The 17,943-nt window shown below is 37.0% G+C and overlaps 3 protein-coding genes across 3 annotated transcripts in view; 1 reads left to right on the forward strand and 2 right to left on the reverse strand.

Annotated features, from left to right (window-relative positions):
• The window catches only part of unm_hu7910 (un-named hu7910), a 39,560-nt gene extending 37,360 nt beyond the window's left edge, over positions 1-2,200 (forward strand). Inside the window, exon 21 of the mRNA XM_022678208.2 lies at positions 738-2,200. Coding sequence (XP_022533929.2) covers positions 738-888 — 151 coding nt within the window. The 3' untranslated portion in view covers positions 889-2,200. The remainder of the gene's footprint in view (positions 1-737) is intronic.
• A 256-nt stretch (positions 2,201-2,456) lies between these two features.
• On the reverse strand, positions 2,457-11,130 carry LOC111194246 (gamma-glutamyl hydrolase). Its single transcript, XM_022677723.2, has 10 exons — positions 11,097-11,130; positions 10,457-10,627; positions 9,527-9,635; positions 9,314-9,364; positions 9,141-9,225; positions 7,693-7,831; positions 3,760-3,866; positions 3,297-3,387; positions 2,854-2,988; positions 2,457-2,657 (listed from the first exon to the last, which is right to left on the reverse strand). Exons 1-10 carry the CDS (start codon positions 11,128-11,130, stop codon positions 2,536-2,538), a joined length of 1,044 nt encoding a protein of 347 aa, XP_022533444.1. The 3' UTR covers positions 2,457-2,535.
• An 847-nt stretch (positions 11,131-11,977) lies between these two features.
• Positions 11,978-16,944, reverse strand: ggh (gamma-glutamyl hydrolase (conjugase, folylpolygammaglutamyl hydrolase)). Its single transcript, XM_007231062.4, has 9 exons — positions 16,511-16,944; positions 15,199-15,307; positions 14,611-14,661; positions 14,427-14,511; positions 14,017-14,155; positions 12,981-13,087; positions 12,701-12,791; positions 12,384-12,518; positions 11,978-12,212 (listed from the first exon to the last, which is right to left on the reverse strand). Exons 1-9 carry the CDS (start codon positions 16,602-16,604, stop codon positions 12,091-12,093), a joined length of 933 nt encoding a protein of 310 aa, XP_007231124.2. The 5' UTR covers positions 16,605-16,944; the 3' UTR covers positions 11,978-12,090.
• Positions 16,945-17,943: the final 999 nt, after the last annotated feature.

Genomic DNA, 17,943 nt, shown 5'->3' on the forward strand with positions numbered 1-17,943 from the left:
AAGAATTACTGGTAATGTCAGCAATGTCAGTTTTCTAATATTGTACATTTCTAGCACATTCCTACTTCTAGTTCTGAAATTTGATTTTGAAGTAATATAGTTTTGGGGGGAAATGCTGTTTTTAAGGCAGTAAACCAATATGTAACATTTAATACATTTAAACATGTTACTACAGGTAAATAGAAATCTCAGAAAAGAAATTGCAGGTGGATAAGCAAGCTAGTGATGGTTGTTTTAGTTTATATAAAATGTGACAGTATCATCAATCATGAATTAATGGTTAAAAACAGTATTTTATTATAAAAGATGCTGGGGTAATTTGAGCCTACCAATCAATTTGATGTGCTGCATTGATTATAATGCTGTATTTCATTGCTGTCCAATGAAAAACAGATATCTCAAAGTTTACTACATAATTTCAACAAACCAACTGTCCCTAACACTGTGTCAACATTTCTTGATTATTTTAGGTATTTTTAAAAAAAAATCCATTGGTCCATTAAACAGTTTTTACATGGACTTCCATTCAAGTTAAGAAGGTTTTTTCTCTCCTGTAAAGTTGCTGTTTTAGAGATACTTGTTTTTTAATTATACAGCAAGGATTTACAGTATTTAGATTTTAATTGGTTGATGACATTTTTGTATGAGCTATGGAATATTTTGTGGTGGATAGGTAGATCATTTATACCTGCAGCAGTACAGTGAAGAGTTTTGACTGGAATCTGTGATTGTTACAGGGCGTGGGAGGAGGGGAAGGTGCTGATATTTGACGACTCGTTCGAGCATGAGGTCTGGCAGGACGCGGACACCTTTAGGCTCATCTTCATCGTGGACGTCTGGCATCCAGAACTCAGCCAATCACAGAGACACTCACTTTCCCCCATATGAAGGTCTTACCCAATCACAAAGTCTTATCCAGTGTTACTCAGAGCTTTCAGCCAATCTGAGTGACTTGTTTTTAAGCTCTTGGCCAATCACGGACTTCTTCTGACCTCTGGCTGATCTCTGGTACTGAACAAAAGGCCACTTGAATGTACACTGTTTTTAATAACGATGGGTAATTTATGTCATCTATGAAGAACGTATGGAACAGATTTTGTCTATGCATCGTCTGGAGATTTGAGTAGAAACAAAAGTAGATTTTTCTGTTTATGGGTTTGGTAAGGGTTAGCCAGTTTTCACCTGACATTCCTGGTATATACAGCTCTGAAAAAAACTTAAGAGAACTCTGATTTAGCTACTTATAGGTATAAGTTTGAGTAAAATGAACATTGTTGTTTTATTCTCTAAACTACGGCAACATTTTTCCCCAATTCCAAATAAAAATGTTGTCATTTAGGGCATTTATTTGCAGATAATATAAAAAAATGCAGAGCTTTCGAACGTCAAATAATGCAAAGAAAACATGTTTATATTCATAAAGTTTTAAGAGTTCTGAGATCAATATTTGGTGGAATAACCCTGTTTTTTAATCATAGTTTTCATGCATCTTGGCATGTTCTCCTCCACCAGTCTTACACACTGCTTTTGTATAACTGTATGCCACTCCTGGTGCAAAAATTCAAGCAGTTCAGTTTGGTTTGATGGCTTGTGATCATCCATCTTCGTCTTGATTATATTCCAGAGGTTTTCAATTTGTAGAAACTCCTCATTTTTAAGTGGTCGCTTATTTTCTTCCAGAGCTGTATGTTAAGTTGACTGTAATTTGGTGGTTTAGATGTTTCACATCATTTTGGAACAGAATGAATTTGATATAAATTGGAGTTTGAGAATTGAGAGGACAAGTGTAAATGAAAATGAACAGGTAGCTGTAAATGAGATTACTGAATATGATCACACATTAGGGAGAACTGTGACCTCCACAACAGCCAACACTGTGCATTACTGTATTATTTCATAAATATGCCACTTAATAGAGGACACAATCAGTGCTTTCTGATGATATGAAAATGATGTGACTTAACATTGCACTAAATGCCTCTAAAAGTCTGTACGTGTGTGTATGTATGTATGTATGTGTGTGTGTGTGTGTATGACTGTATTTGAAAAACTCATATTAAGTGAGGTGCCATTGATCTATCATATTTTGTCATTTATAAACTGATAAACTGTGCCTTAAACCCAGAAAGATATCACTACCCATGCACGGCAAACCCAAATCAAGCATTATTTTTGTTAAATAAAAGAGATGTGTATTGTAGTTTGACTGCTGCTGTTCTGAGGTCTCTTTGGTGTGGAATCACAGATAATATGCAACACTGGTCTTGAATTAGGTCTTGTATAGTTCTAGTATTACATAAAAGACATAAGCTGATACTAGATCAGCATTCTTATCCTGGAGCCTTTAATAAATATGGGTCAGTATGTTGAATAACCAATTATAAAGAAAGTGAATATCAAGCTTCCTTAAAGTGGATTTGTTATATAAAGTTAATTATTTTATAAGCACAACCTGCTTGACTCCAATTTTTTTAATTCAAAATCTCTATCTCAGTTCAAACAGAGAGTTTTAAATCATTCCAGGGTTCCGATCAACTATTCAAAATAATAGATTTGTTCAAATATAGACGTCTTTCCAGTGTATGATGGACTGTAGTTGTAAATCAAAGCGTTCTGCTCCTCTTCTTGGCTGCTAAAACTATGAAGACTCTTCTTTGCTGTTAAAGAGAGATGACAAGAGAGGAAAACCAACAACAGTGATTTCTGTCAGTATTAAGAAAAACATTAATAAAATTGCAAACATTAATAAAACAAAGTTTATAACAAAGTCACAATATAGTTATTTACTGTTCAGAACAACTTGTTAAGAAGCATGTCTTAAGATACAGTGTTTTAAATAGAATCTGTTAATACCTTCATTAACGAAAAAGTCAGCCATATAGAAAGTGGTTTTGATAGCAGAGGGTGTGTGAGGAATGTATGGACGAGTCCACTCAAAGGCGTTCTTCTCTGGGTGCCACTGTGTTCCATAGACTGGGTAGTCATAAGCTGTTTATGTGTTAGATTAATGTTCAAAAAAGTTCAATGCAAAATATGAAATTGTAAATAATCTGACCTGGTTTTCTTTGTTTAAACTCAAGAATTAAAATAGATCATTACAATAATAACAAACAAAAACAACAGTAACAGATCAAATTTATAGAGCGGAATTAGGGCCAAATTGAAAAGCAAACACTATCATGAACAAAATCTAAATAGAATCCACAAGATTGCTTTTTCACACTAACATGCAGACACTCCATACTAAATATTGTAACAGGCACAGACTACAGGTACTGTATATGTGATGTTCTCACCCTCCACTGTGGACACAAACTCCTTCTGTCCGTCTGTGTTGGTGCTCAGAATTCGGTAGAACTTTTTCAGCTTCTCATTACCTTTAAAACTCTGTTACAGTGTGAAAACAAAGACAATTATTTAATTACTGAGGTGTATTGATGAGGATACTGATGCATTATTTAATGTATTATCATTAGAAAAAGTGCAGACTAAGTAATACCAGAGGCAATCACAATAAAAGTCAAGTGATAGACCCCTAGCATTAAATGTGGATGTGATTTCTGTGAGCTGCTTGTCTGTTCACGTGGACAATTCTAGCCAGGTGTCACTGATCACAATGGCACATCACTTGAACTTTGATTCCTGAGCACACTGGCCAGTGTTCACTTTACTCACAAGATAACACCTCACAATGCTTTCCCTATTTACATACTGTATACGTTAAGAGTCTACTGAGCATGATCCAGTTTAGTGCTGTACCTTGGTGGTGATGCTCCACTTGTGAGAATTCTCTGTAAGCGGCTCATTTGCCAGTGAGGTCATCAGGTGCGCAGGAAAGTCCTTAAACATTCTACTCTTATTTAACTCTGAATCACAAAAAAGCACACTGTTAAACATGTTATTTTGGAAATTGAGTGAGACAGTAGTGTTTCAACATTCTGTACTCTTTGGACTCTCTGTGTCTGGCTTCAGGGGTCTATTTAATTTGCTTGTTTGTTCTTTTACTTTCAGCAGGCCTGTTCCTAGTCCAAGTGGGTCAAACTAATCTAAACAAATGGAATAGAAAACATTATTGGTTCATTTTCAGGTTGGATAATTTTCAGACCACTTCTTCATGCAACTCAACGTTCGCATTTCGAAAAAATCCACAGCTACTCCTACTATGGTCTCGTTCCGCCGAAATCTTCGAGATCTCCCAGCAGACCAGTACTCCTCGCTGGTGACTGACAATATGCCTCCATTAGGCTCATTTTCATCACTCAATGTTAATGATGCCACTGATACTCTTTGCTCCACATTAAGCTCCTGTTTGGACGACCTCTGTCCTCAAACATCTCGAGCCATTAAACCAAGCAAACCGCAGCCATGGCTCAAAAATGACACGCTCAGGGAACTACGCTCCAAACTCAGAGCTGCTGAAAGAAAATGGCAAAAAAGCAAAACCAGACAGACTTAAAAAACTACCAACTGCTCCTGGCTTCTTTTTCAGCCAGCCTCACTGCTGCTAAAGCTGAATTCTATCACAAAAAAATCAGCTCCCTCACAGACTCCCGGAAACTATTTGCTACATTCAAAACACTACTCAACCCTCCACCTCCTCCTCAGGCTACCTGCCTTACGGCTGAAGCTCTTGCCTCATTCTTTACTGGGAAAGTGGCAGCTATCAGCAGACAGTTTACTGATGCGACATGTAGCAGTCCTACATCATGCTCTGCTGCCCGGTATCCCTCTACCGAAGGCGTCGCTTTCTCCTCGTTCGCTCCTCTCACTGAGAACGAGACACTGGCTCTCCTAACGCCGTCCTACTACGTGTCCACTTGACCCGAGTCCTTCAGACCTTCTGCAAACCATTGCACCTGCAATCATTCCGGCTATTACTCACACGATCAATGCCTCTTTAACATCGGGTGTGTTCCCGACTGCTTTTAAACAAGCACAGGTCACACCACTGCTTAAAAAGCCTTCTCTCAACCCCACCCAGGTTGATAACTACAGACCGGTCTCACTACTGTCTTTTCTTTCTAAAACATTAGAAAGAGCAGCTCTCAATCAAGTCTCTGGCTTCCTCTCCCAGAATGACCTCCTGGACCAGAACCAATCTGGTTTCAAGAAAGGGCACTCTACTGAGACGGCTCTGTTGTCTGTGACAGAAGCGTTAAAAACTGCTAGAGCTGCAGGACAGTCCTCAGTGCTCATTCTGCTGGACCTCTCGGCTGCTTTCGACACAGTCAACCATGACTTCCTCCTAACTATACTCTCGAACATGGGGATCTCAGACAATGCGCTGTCATGGTTCAGATCGTACCTCACTGGGCACATTTGTTTGAGTGAGACAGTAGTGTTTCAACATTCTGTACTCTTTGGACTCTCTGTGTCTGGCTTCAGGGGTCTATTTAATTAGCTTGTTTGTTCTTTTACTTTCAGCAGGCCTGTTCCTAGTCCAAGTGGGTCAAACTATCTAAACAAATGGAATAGAAAACATTATTGGTTCATTTCCAGGTTGGATAATTTTCAGACCACTTCTTCATGCAACTCAACGTTCGCATTTCGAAAAAAACCACAGCTACTCCTACTATGGTCTTGTTCCGCCGAAATCTTCGAGATCTCCCAGCAGACCAGTACTCCTCGCTGGTGACTGACAATATGCCTCCATTAGGCTCATTTTCATCACTCAATGTTAATGATGCGCGTTAACTACGCGATAACTATACTCTCGAACATGGGGATCTCAGACAATGCGCTGTCATGGTTCAGATCGTACCTCACTGGGTGCTCGTTCAGGGTGTCATGGCAAGGACGGCTGTCCCCAGCCCACTCGTTACCCACTGGGGTTCCCCAGGGTTCGGTACTGGGACCTCTTCTCTTCTCAATATACACCACCTCTCTAGGCCGGGTTATCCGCTCACATGTTTTTTCCTACCACTGCTTTGCTGACGACACTCAGCTATACCTGTCGTTCTCACCAGATGATCACTCAATCTCTGCACGAATATCACAGTGTCTCTCAGACATATCCGCATGGATGAAGGAACATCACCTCCAACTAAACCTCTCAAAGACTTAACTTCTGGTCATACCAGCAAAACCTTCTATTCAACACAACTTTGCCATAACCATCGACTCTCTCTCTCTTTCACCGACAAAGGTTGCTAGGAACCTGGGTGTCATGGTTGATGACCAGCTTCTCTTCACGCGCCATGTGGCCTCAGTTGCTCGATCCTGCCGCTTTGCGCTTTACAACATCGGAAAAATTAGACCGTTTCTGACGCAACAGGCCACCCAACTCCTACAAGCAGTGGTAATCTCACGCCTCGACTAACTGGCCTCCCGGCCTGTGTAGTAAAACCACTACAGATGATTCAGAATGCAGCAGCACGTTTGGTCTTCAACCAACCAAAACTGGCACATGTCACTCCGCCGCTCATTGAGCTCCACTGGCTACCGGTTGCTGCTCGCAACAAATTCAAAGCTCTTACAATCGCCTACAAGGTGATGACAGTACAGCTCCTTCCTACCTGCACTCACTCCTGAAGGCTTACGCTACCTCCCGGCCGCTGCGCTCGCCTCGCTTTACCAAACAAACATTCACACAAAGCAATCCAGACTGTTCTCATACAGAGTTCCCCAATGGTGGAACAAACTACCTTCCACTACCAGATCAGGAGAATCTCTCGCTATCTTTAAGAAACTCCTGAAGACAGAGCTCGTCAAAGAGCACTTACTCTCCTAACACCTCTAACACACTAACTACTTCTAACCTCATCTCCTTCTTCCTCTTCTCTACTCCTCTATCCCATTATTTCCCTCTGACCTCCTTAAGGCCCTATCTATAGATGCTTTATTTTTAACTTCTATTATTTTTGTACTTAACCTCTTCTATTATTTGCACTTCAATATTGTAAGTCGCTTTGGACAAAAGCGTCTGCCAAATGTAATGTAATAATATACAATATACAGCATCACAGCACAAACCACTGCATTTTATCATTTGTTTTAAATGTGTTTTTCTTTATTTTTAATATTTTCTACATTGTAGATTTATATTAAAGACATCAAAACTATGAAGGAACCTACCTGCAATTATGAAGTAATAAAAATACAGTGTTAACAAGCCAATGCTTTGATGGCAATTTTTTTTTTGCAAAACTGTTTTTCCTTCACTCTGCTCCAACTCATCCTAAATCACCTGGGTTGGGTTGTTTGTATGTCAGGTGTTCGTGAAAGTCCAACATTGTTTATTGTCTACTAATTAATTTTGAGTCTTAGAGAATTTAAAATGCCTATGAGGTAAAAAATATATCAATATTTAACACAATATATCAGTGCAATTGGTTCAAAACGATACAGTATATTGATATATTGTCCCACCCCTATTAGATGCTAGGCCAAAATTAAACTGTTACATTTGCAACTGCAGCATGTTTAACTTTATATGCCATTGTGTTGCCCTCAGGCAACAAACCACTTTTTTAAATATTGTTACAAAACTTTACATTTAGTTGTTTTGTTCACCTTTTGCTGGGAATAATGCTAATGCAGTGGTGGTTATAATTTTCCTTCTGTCTGTCCAAAAGTTTGTGGACATCTTTTTTATCATTTTTAAGCCCTCAGCAATTTAAAGCTGTTATTATTGCTTGCATATTAACAATTTTACTCACTCATCTAATAAAACAGTTCATACAGTTAATGTACCTGAGGTGAAGCTCAGTGGAAGTGCTACTCCAGACGTGTTGGTACGGGAGAGTAGTTTCTTCTCACTAGTCAATAGCATTAGCTTTTCAAAGCCCAGGCACGTTCCCCATACTGGAAAATAATCACCTTTAGAGTTTGCCTATCAACACACACACACACACATACAAATTAAACATATTTCACTGTCAGTTATCATTTCATTTTTATCACATTTATTTTGTTAATATACAACCCCAATTCCAAAATAAGTTGGGACACTATGTAAAGTGTCAAAAAGTATTATTCAGTATAAGGCAGATTATTAGGCACACTATCAATAAATCTGTATTTTCTGGTCTATTTTAATACATAAGGCGCAGCGGATTATAAGGCACACTAGTAAGAAACAGGGGTGTCGCCATTTTCTCCATCTAATTCAGCAGGTCTCACCACCCAGGCACTTAGCTAAGCTAAGTAAACAAAACTTGTAAAAAAGTTTTAATTAACACAGATTTCTCGACTATCCGCGGTTAGCAGATAATGCAGCCCAGTATCGCTACACTAATGAACCCTGATGGCCTGGTAAGCATTAGTTAGCGTTTCGGCACAGTAAACATGCAGTCTACAGTCCAATATACTCACCTCTTAACAGAGAAAGAGCTAGTAATTAGCGCAGTTAGCGGGTGGTGCTAATACTGCTCCAGCAGTGCTAGCCGGGGTTAGCAGCAGACTCTTAGGCCAATAAAAGGCCAAAGAGCTAATAAGTAGCGGCTAACGCTAATACTGCTCCAGTATCGGTGCGGGAGAACTAAACTGAAACTCCTGTATAAAACTGTACTTCAGTGGAGTGGCTTTACTGCTCCTTACAACCTGACTGGTAAAATTCATACATAAGATGCACTGAATTATAAGGTGCCCTGATGATTTTTGAGAAAATATAGGATTTTAAGTGCACCTTATAGTGCAAAAATGTGAACAGAATGCAATGACAAGAAAATCTCAGACTCACATTTTCTTCACAATAAAACATTTGAGTACTGCAAAAAATTACTAGTACCACTTAAATACTTTCCAGCATTTTACTGCCTTTGTCTAAACATTTGTTTGATGTGTTGCTGCAATCACGTTTTAAATTAATTAATGTTTTTAATGAAATGGTAAAATGTCTTTTTTTTTAACACAATATATTTGTTCTATGTTTGTTTGTGAATAAAATACAGGTCTATGCTGTAATTTGAAAATAGAAAAACAGCATACTGTTTTTGTTTATTTGTATTATTTACATTTACATAATTTCCAGCTTCCCAGCTTTTTTGCAATTTGGGTTGTATTCCAGTGCTGCAGGCTTCTTCAGCAGGTAGTAAACTTCTCCTGCTTTCCACAAGTCACACATAAAGATTAATACATTTCACTCTGAAATAACAGACAGGACAATTATCTGAAAAGTAGTCTGTACAAAAATGTCTAACCTCCAGAGCGAGTCTGTAGAATATACCTGCTGCTTTGGCATAGCCAGAGGATTCAATACTGGCACTACCTCCTGGAAAAAGAATTCTATGAGGAAAACAAACAAGGGTCCATAAAATACAGTACCATATCACTGAAGATCAGCAAAAACACTTGTTTCACTCCAGTCACTCACCCACTTATGGATTTAAACAGCTGGGTATACTCCTCCTCAGACTTATTGATCCTGCGGACATGAAGAAAACTCACTTAGAATTTTTCAAGTATCAAGTACTTGTATCACAGCTGTAAAATGTGTATCCACTCCTGACAAAACACTATTAATGTTAGTATTTTTACTCTAAGTTAAGTTTGAATCTTTGCCAGACTTTTTTTTTTTTTAACTCACATGACTGGAACAACTCTCGCTCCTGCAGACTCGAGATATTTAACATAGGAGGCAGCGATGTAAGCATTTTTGCCAGGTGTTGGTGTCTTCACCTCCTGAGCGAGAACACCTGGAAGAACAAAGTCACATTAATTACTGCAGATGGTTAGTTCTGCCTTATCTTTTACTTTTCTTTTTATGTGCTATTATATCTTTTTGCTTCCTCCTTTATACATTTTTACTTGTTTTTTGTTTCTTTTATTTTCCTTAAATGTACTTTTATTATACGGTAATGTCATTTTTATTTGCAGTTTGTACCTGCATTATTATTCTGTTTAAGCATGCTTGTCTTGATGCACTGTACCGTCTATTTATGCCTCCCAATTTTAGCTAGGCCAATTGTCCCACCTATTCAGCTGCTACTCAGCTGTATATCCCCATCACTAGTAATGCTACAACGCAAGAAACAAAATATTGATTTTTATGGAAAAGCGTGAAAAAGATTTCTGTAGAAACCTTAGTTACAGATTACAGATATCTACAATTATCTACAAATAGACACTGCCTACAAATCTACACTTATTTGGATTACTACTAAAAGGACTAGTTATATATATCACTAATATCTAATATTAGAGTAAAGCTCAAAATTAGAGATGTATTAAATTTATTTTTTTATGTGTACTACTCTGAATTGATTTATGCAATTTTTACTAGTATGAAATATCTAAAATTATGTACACTGTCAACATTACATTATATATGGTCCTGATATGTCTATTTAAAATGGTTCTATTGATCTGCAGATCTGATATTAATACTGTTCCATAGTTAATATCTGAAATTAAAAAGTAATAACAAAGATCTTTAGTTCGAGTTTTTACATTAAAACTATTAAATAATGTTTGGCTAAAACGTTCTGCCATACTTCAGTGTTTCAGTTTACTTTACCTATAATCGGACTGTCGTTTCTCCTGACTCCTGTTGGGATCACAGCGGAGGACACACACTGGAGTAAAACACAGAAACACAGAAGGCTGGAGCCGCTCATTCTGTTCAGTCTCTCTTTCAGTCCTGAGAGGAAATGAACTACGCGTTCAAGCTCTCCGCGCTTTAAAGAGCCTCATAAATGTAAATTATTAAACCTCCCCAATGCGCGTATACGCGAGAAATTACGGTAAATTAACGCGCAGCCGAAATCACGCCGAAAAAGCACAGAGAAAGGGGAGACGGACATGCTTTATTCCTTCATTCTCCCTCTCTCTCTCTCTCTCTCTCTCTCTCTCTTTCACACACAAACACACACAGAAACGAGTTAGAGAACGGATTCAAGTTACTCAAATCTCAACAAATAACACCAAAAAATGTTAATTATTTTTAAATGGCTTTATAAGCACTGACCATATTTTTATTCATATATTTATTTTTATTTTTATTTTTTTCGTAAAAATACTTCAGTACTATTTGATTATTATGGTATCAGAATTTTAAAGTAGTTTGTCTATTCCAGAGACTGTAAAAAAAGAGTCTCTGGTATACAGTCTCTGGTCTATTCAGTGCAATTTTTTTAATTCATTTTAGTTTCTCTTACTTTTCCCATAATGCCACACCAGTTTCACCAGCATGTGGGAGAGGCAGTATTTGGCTATTACTAGTGCAATTCTGGAATAAATTCACTCTATCATTTTTAATAATTTTTTTTTAATAAAACATAATTTATTTTTTTATGTATACTGCAAGTTCACTGTATATATTTTTTTCTTTTTAAAAATATATTCTTAATTGAAATGTATCTTTTTTATTTACATTTCTCATAATTCTCCAATATTGCCACAACAGTTTGACCATTACAAAAGAGGCAGTGCTTGGCTATGAAACGTGGTGCTAAGCAGTAGTTTAGCTAGTAGCAGTAGCAATGTTGACAGCATGGAAGCACACAGTCTTGTTTTTGTGCTGATGTTCAAATTGCAGCCTTGAATAAATGTACTGTGGCCTAACAACAGGCATAAGAACAATGTCCTCTTAAGCTACGTCCGCAAAATATCTAAAAATTGTGCACTATATGGTGTGTTGGTGATGTACAAAAGTATTCAGCCCCTATATTAATATTTTGTAGTCACCTTTCGTCTCTTTGTGGCCTTTGCAGAACAGATGTATTTATATTAATACTATTAGGTTACAGGTAGCTGGACTAAAATAATTAATTATCTGACTTGCATTGAATTTTATTTAGGGATTTAGAAGTAAAAAAAAAAAATTAAAAGCCATGTATCATTTTGTTCCACTTTACAATTATGTGCTACATTGTGGTGGTCTATCACTTACAATCACAAAAAAATACATAAAGTTTGTGTTTGTAAGGTGAGAAAATGTGAATAAGTTCAAGGGGTGTGAATACTTAAGTGAGTTAGAGTAAACCATTCCGAACACGGCTTCTGTGTTATGCTGCTTTCAAATAACCATAGAAAATGATTTATTTTGTTATATAAGTTTAATATCCCAAGAGCACAACTTGCATGACTCAAAATCAAAATCAATCTCACTTAAACTGAGAGTTTTATTAAGCACAAGTAAAAAAAAAAAAACTAAGCAAAAAAATAAATCTGTTCAAACGCAGACATCTTTCCAGTGTATGATGGACTGTAGTTGTAAATCAAAGCATTCTGCTCCTCTTCTTGGCTGGAAAAACTATGAAGACTCTTCTTTGCTGTTAAAGAAAGATTGGAAAAGGGAAAAAACAATGTTACATTTTTAACAGTGTTATGGATTTTTATTGCAAACATAAGCCCTACAATTGTTTGTCACAGTATAATTATTTACACAAAAACAGACAGTTCAGGAGCATGTTTAAAGATACAATCTGTTTAAGAGGAATCACCTTCATTGACGAAAAAGTCAGCCATATAGAAAGTGGTTTTGATGGCAGAGGGTGTGTGAGGGATGTATGGACGAGTCCACTCGAAGGTGTTCTTCTCTGGGTGCCACTGTGTTCCATAGACTGGGTAGTCATATGCTGTGTACATGTTAAAGACATTAAAGACAATTAAAGACATTAAATGGAAATGTTATTGTCACTTTTGTGCAGATATTTCAAAGCCACTGACAGTTTTAAGTGAAACGCAACATTTTTACATACTCTGATGAACAGACAATAATTAAAAACAAAATGACTACAGGTACATGTGATGTTCTCACCCTCCACTGTGGAAACAAACTCCTTCTGTCCGTCTGTGTTGGTGCTCAGAATTCGGTAGAACTTGTTTAGCTTTTCATTACCTTTAAAACTCTGTTACAATGGAAAAATAAAGAAAATTATTTAATTACCAAGGTGTATTGATGAGGATACTGGTGGTGACTGATGCATTATTCCATGCAATTGCATTTAGAAAGCATATATGATGCAAAAACATAGGTAGGTTAATTACATTAAGCATCTACTGAAGGTACAGCAGCATGACCAAATTTAGTGCTCTACCTCGGTGGTGATGCTCCACTGATGAGAATTCTCTGTTAGCGGCTCATTTGCCAGTGAGGTCATCAGGTCTTTGGGGAAGTCCTTGAACATTCTACTGTCGGATACCTCTACATCACAAAAAACAATAAAATTTGTTAAGTCTGACATTTACTGGGCTGTATGTATTTTACAATACTTTATACCCCTTGCATGTGCATTGAATTGGCTTCAGGGGGTTGTTTGTTTCGCTTATATGTTCATTTACGTAGATGAGGACTGTTGCAGACCAATCAAATGGTCTGACTAAACTAATGGAATTAATGAAATGTAAAATCATGAAGCATTACTAGTTGGAGTTGGACAATATACAGTTCTGGAAAAAATTAGGAGACCAGTTTGGTTTCTGAATCAGTTTTTATGATTTTGCTATTTATAGGTATGTTTGAGTAAAATTTACATTATTGTTTTATTTTTTAAACTACTAACAACATTTCTCCAAAATTCCAAATAAAAATATTGTCATTTAGAGCATTTATTTGCAAAAAAATGAGAAAGGGCTGAAATAACAAAAAAGACGCAGAGCTTTCAGACCTCAAACAATACAAAGAAAACAAGTTCATATTCATAAAGTTTTAAGAAATCAATATTTGGTGGACAAAACAATAATTATTCACAGTTTTCATGCATCTTGGCATGTTCTCCTCCACCAGTCTTACACACTGCTTTTAGATAACTTTATGCCGCTCCTGGTGCAAAAATTCAAGCAGTTCAGCTTGGTTTAAGGGCTTGTGATCATCCATCTTCCTCTTGATTATATTCCAGAGGTTTTTCAATTTGGTAAAATAAAATATAAAATAAAAAACTTCATTTTTATTTGTACTCTTATTATTATTATTATTTTTGAAAGTTTGAAATCAATTATCAATCAAGCAGTATCAGCCAATACTAATGTTATTCCAATATTGTTGTGCTACCTTACTAAGGCTATTATAGGTTTTCATGATTAATAGTTAATTAACATACTAACTTGCTTGTCTTGTTAATACAGTTAACATACCTGAGGTGAAGTTCAGTGGTAGTGCAACTCCAGAAGTGTTAGTGTGGGAGAGTAGTAACTTCTCACTAGTCAACAGTGTTAGCTGCTCAAAGCCCAGACAAGTTCCCCATACAGGAAAATAATCACCTTTTGAATTTGCCTATCAACACACATATCAGCAAATTAAACATATTTCCCCATTACCTATTAAATTATTTGGTTTATAGTTTTATTTTGTTAAATAATTAATGGCTACACTACAACTTCCAGACAGCTTCCCCTGTCTGAGTACAGGTCACACACTGAAAGAACAATCATAATCTTAGACACTAGACCACTGTTAAATTCACACAATTAAATTCACACTGGTGAAAGACAGAAAACATAATTTCACACGAGGCCACACAAACACATCTGCTGATATTTCTCACCTCTAGAGCGAGTCTGTAGAATATACCAGCTGCTTTGGCATAGCCAGAGGATGTGATGCTGACGCCACCTCCTGGAAAAAGAATTCTGCAAAAAAAAAAGAAAACATGGGTATATAAAATACAGTATAGTGTCATATTTTCAGAGTGAAATAGGTGTTACTACTAATCTTTACTAGTAACTCACCCATTTAGGGATTTGAACAGCCGGGTATACTCCTCCTCAGACCTATTGATCCTGAAGACATGAAAAAAAGGCAGTCAGCACTTCTACCATATCATAAAATTGCATAATTTTACAACTGGGCCAATGAATCCAAGCTGACATCCCAGCTGAGTGTAAGCCATGTACCAAGTGCTGACAAGGCACTAGTAGTAACAGTAATAACTTTAATACTCATAATTTAAAAAAAAAATAACTTTAACTGAAAGAGCTAAAACACAATGTTGTAAACAAGTAAACAAGTGACACTTTTGATGGTATTTCTCTTATCAAACTCAAACACATGTCTTACTTGACCTTGACATAGAAGTGATCACTAGAGTAATGGCCACTTAAAGAAGCAGTACACCAAATAATCAAATCCACAGAGTTTTTCCTTACATTACAAAAAACAGTAATTTTACAAAGCGAAAGTATTCTTCCTTTTTTGTGGTTGTTATTGTTCTGCTACAAACTCAATAAGAAGGAAGTCCAGGCCAGATCTTAGGATGACAAACCTGTACTACTTAGTTACATTCTTAGCTGCCTTGTAGCTAATTTTGTTTTACTTACATGACTGGAACGACTTTCGCTCCTGCAGACTCGAGATATTTAACATAGGAGGCAGCGATGTAAGCATTTTTGCCAGATGGGGCTGCATACACCTCCTGAGCGAGAACACCTGGAAAGAGAGGGTGATGTTCATTACTAGTAGCAAGTTTCATTTTAAAACCTAATAATATATCAGATCTACAGGTCAATAAATCCCGTCTGAAAGTCATACTACCAGAAGAATGTAGCCATAACAAACATTGTACAAAAAGTAAGAAAATTTGTGTTTGGGAGATTATTTTGTTGTGTTAACAATGTTTGTTGGCAATAAATCTTACACTGTTGGAAAGCGTGTAAATTGCTTTTTTTGTCACCACACTTGTACGGATCATGCATTTCTGGTATGAGCAGCAAATGTGAAATTGTTGGTTGCACCCATGAAAAATTTGCCAAATCCTTTCTGTCAAACAGCTGATTCTGCCATTGACTCGTTTGGTGTTTAATGTTCTTCTTGGGGTAGCGTCTGACTTTGGGGTACCAAAATCTCAAAACAAGTGTCAATTTGGCAATGACAAAGAAGATTTGAGACATTTGGCAAATGTTTCATAGGCCTATATAAAATTAACAGGCTTTCCAGTGGTATAAGATTTATTGCCAAGAAGCATTAATACAACAAAGAAATATGTATCAAACACACATTTCCTTCCTTTTTGTACTATGTTTTTGTACTTAGAGTAATCATCATTAATTTACGTACATGCAGTTTCACTCTCTCATATCTATAATTCCTTTTTTTACTAGTAGAAGTTGTAATACCAGATAACTACAGTGTTTAAGTAAGTAATAACCACCACTTAGGCCTCTATGGTGTGTTTTCTTTGGAAGGTAAGTAATAACCATCACTGCCCTAGCATTATTTCCCCAAAAAGGGGTCCATCTAAATATTGTTCCCCTGAGGCAACACATTAAAAATGCTGTTTTAGTTAGTAAACAAACAAAACATTAATAAATGTGACATTTTGCGACAAACAAAGAACATGCATGTGTAATAACCCAAAAAGTGGTTTGTTGTCTGAGGGCAACACCATGACATAAGGGGTAAAAATGACTAGTTAAACACAAATTGTATATTTGTACATTTATTTTATAGAGATTTAAACCTAACCATAGCTGAAATTCACAGCTACTAAGTAATGCATTAGTACTTCTAATGTAGAAGAGTAGTCAGGTCAGAACTAGTAAATTACAGTAATTACAGTTTGTAATTTGAGTTTTTACAATTTCTTTACAGTAAAAAATGCTGTTAAAGGACTAAAATAGAGGCTTATTTTACCTATAACCGGACTGTCGTTAGTCTTGACTCCTGTTGGGATGTCAGCTGAAGAAACAGCCTGCAGTAAAACCCAGAAACACAGAACTCCGTACATCTCTATTTCACTCCAGAGAAGAAATGAGCGCTATGTTGAAACGCGAGTGAATCGAGGCTTTTCAAATGACTCTTTTAAGTGAATCGGTTCACCGGGACTCAACCAGTCGAAGGGTTTGGTTCGTCCTCAAAATCGAGCGCAGTGTTTCTAATCCTGCTGTTTCCTAACTGAGCTGCTTCTCGCAGCGCTTTCCCCGCTGTTCAGACTGTCGGTGTGTTTCAGTGTTTATCTGTAATACCCTTCAGCTGACCGATATTTGAGAACATAAACACTTCACCACTCTAAACATCTGACTAACAGCTCCCTCACCGCGGCTCACCACCACTTCCTCCTGACGCGCTCCTGTGGGCGGTCCCTCCGAGGTAAAGATAAACAGCCTGCTCTGGGTTATAAAGAATTCGATGTAATAAAATCTTTAATATTTCGTCAGAGGCATTAAAACTGTGATTGTATCTTTCTAAGGACGTATAAATGGTGAATGTATTTAAATAAAATAAAAACAAACTCAGAGGGTACTTTTACGTAAAACAAAACAATGCAAAATGAAGAAACATTTATTTGTTTGTTTTGTTTTCTGAGTGTAGTATTTTTTACCCTCCTGTTCACATCTACTGACAATTCACTTTTAGAGTCTCTCCAGTTGTGTAAACAACTATCCATAAACACAACTCTGCTAAATCCTGCAGTGTTTGTCTTTATTTAATACAATTTATTTAATAACATTTTTAATTTTACATTTATAGCATTTGCTTGATGCTCTTATTCAGCGTAAAACCCATGATTGTGAATTTTGGTTTAGAAGTTTTCCCAAGGACTATTATTGTGTAGAATGGTGTGCCAAAGAAAAGTGTCAGGCCTGGTGCTGAAAGCTCTCCTCAGCTGTGTCTGCGATCTGCAGCCTCCGGACTCCATTGACCAGGATGCACCACACACAGAAACTACACTTACCCATGATCACATGACACATCATATGTCTCTACTAGGAAGTCAGTCACCTGAGTAGTAGCATAGACATATATACATAGACGCCACATTAATTGACACTGTCTGTTGGAGCTTATTTATGTAAAATGTGCTAAAATTACGGTACCACATCAGTGTAGATGCCTCTTTAAATTATCATGGTGTCACTCTATCTGTCAGTTTAGTGGTGGAACAATGTGTAAATTTAGACTTCCTGGCTGTAGGGGACTCTAAGAAATGACAATATCCCATTGTGTTGCTTTAATCTTTAGGCTTCAGGCTATAAGCATTGAGCTAAAGACACTTTGAAGTCAAATTACAGTCACATTGTCAGGGGTGGGAGAGGGAGTGTTGGGGTCTTATCTGTCCCCTTGAT

This window comes from Astyanax mexicanus, chromosome 8, assembly GCF_023375975.1.
Source record: "Astyanax mexicanus isolate ESR-SI-001 chromosome 8, AstMex3_surface, whole genome shotgun sequence".
Lineage (NCBI taxonomy): Eukaryota > Metazoa > Chordata > Actinopteri > Characiformes > Acestrorhamphidae > Astyanax > Astyanax mexicanus.

Excerpts from the sequence above, each read along its gene's own strand:
- LOC111194246 (XM_022677723.2), bottom strand. The coding sequence starts at position 11,130 with ATGCTGGTGAAACTGGTGTGGCATTATGGGAAAA. Across the intron at positions 10,628-11,096 it reads GGTGTGGCATTATGGGAAAA|GCTCTTTAAAGCGCGGAGAG; the intron begins GTAAGAGAAACT and ends TACATTTATGAG. Across the intron at positions 7,832-9,140 it reads TCTACAGACTCGCTCTGGAG|GCAAACTCTAAAGGTGATTA; the intron begins GTTAGACATTTT and ends GTGTGTTGATAG.
- ggh (XM_007231062.4), bottom strand. The coding sequence starts at position 16,604 with ATGTACGGAGTTCTGTGTTTCTGGGTTTTACTGCAGGCTGTTTCTTCA. Across the intron at positions 14,156-14,426 it reads TCTACAGACTCGCTCTAGAG|GCAAATTCAAAAGGTGATTA; the intron begins GTGAGAAATATC and ends GTGTGTTGATAG. Across the intron at positions 12,213-12,383 it reads TGACTTTTTCGTCAATGAAG|CAAAGAAGAGTCTTCATAGT; the intron begins GTGATTCCTCTT and ends TTTCTTTAACAG.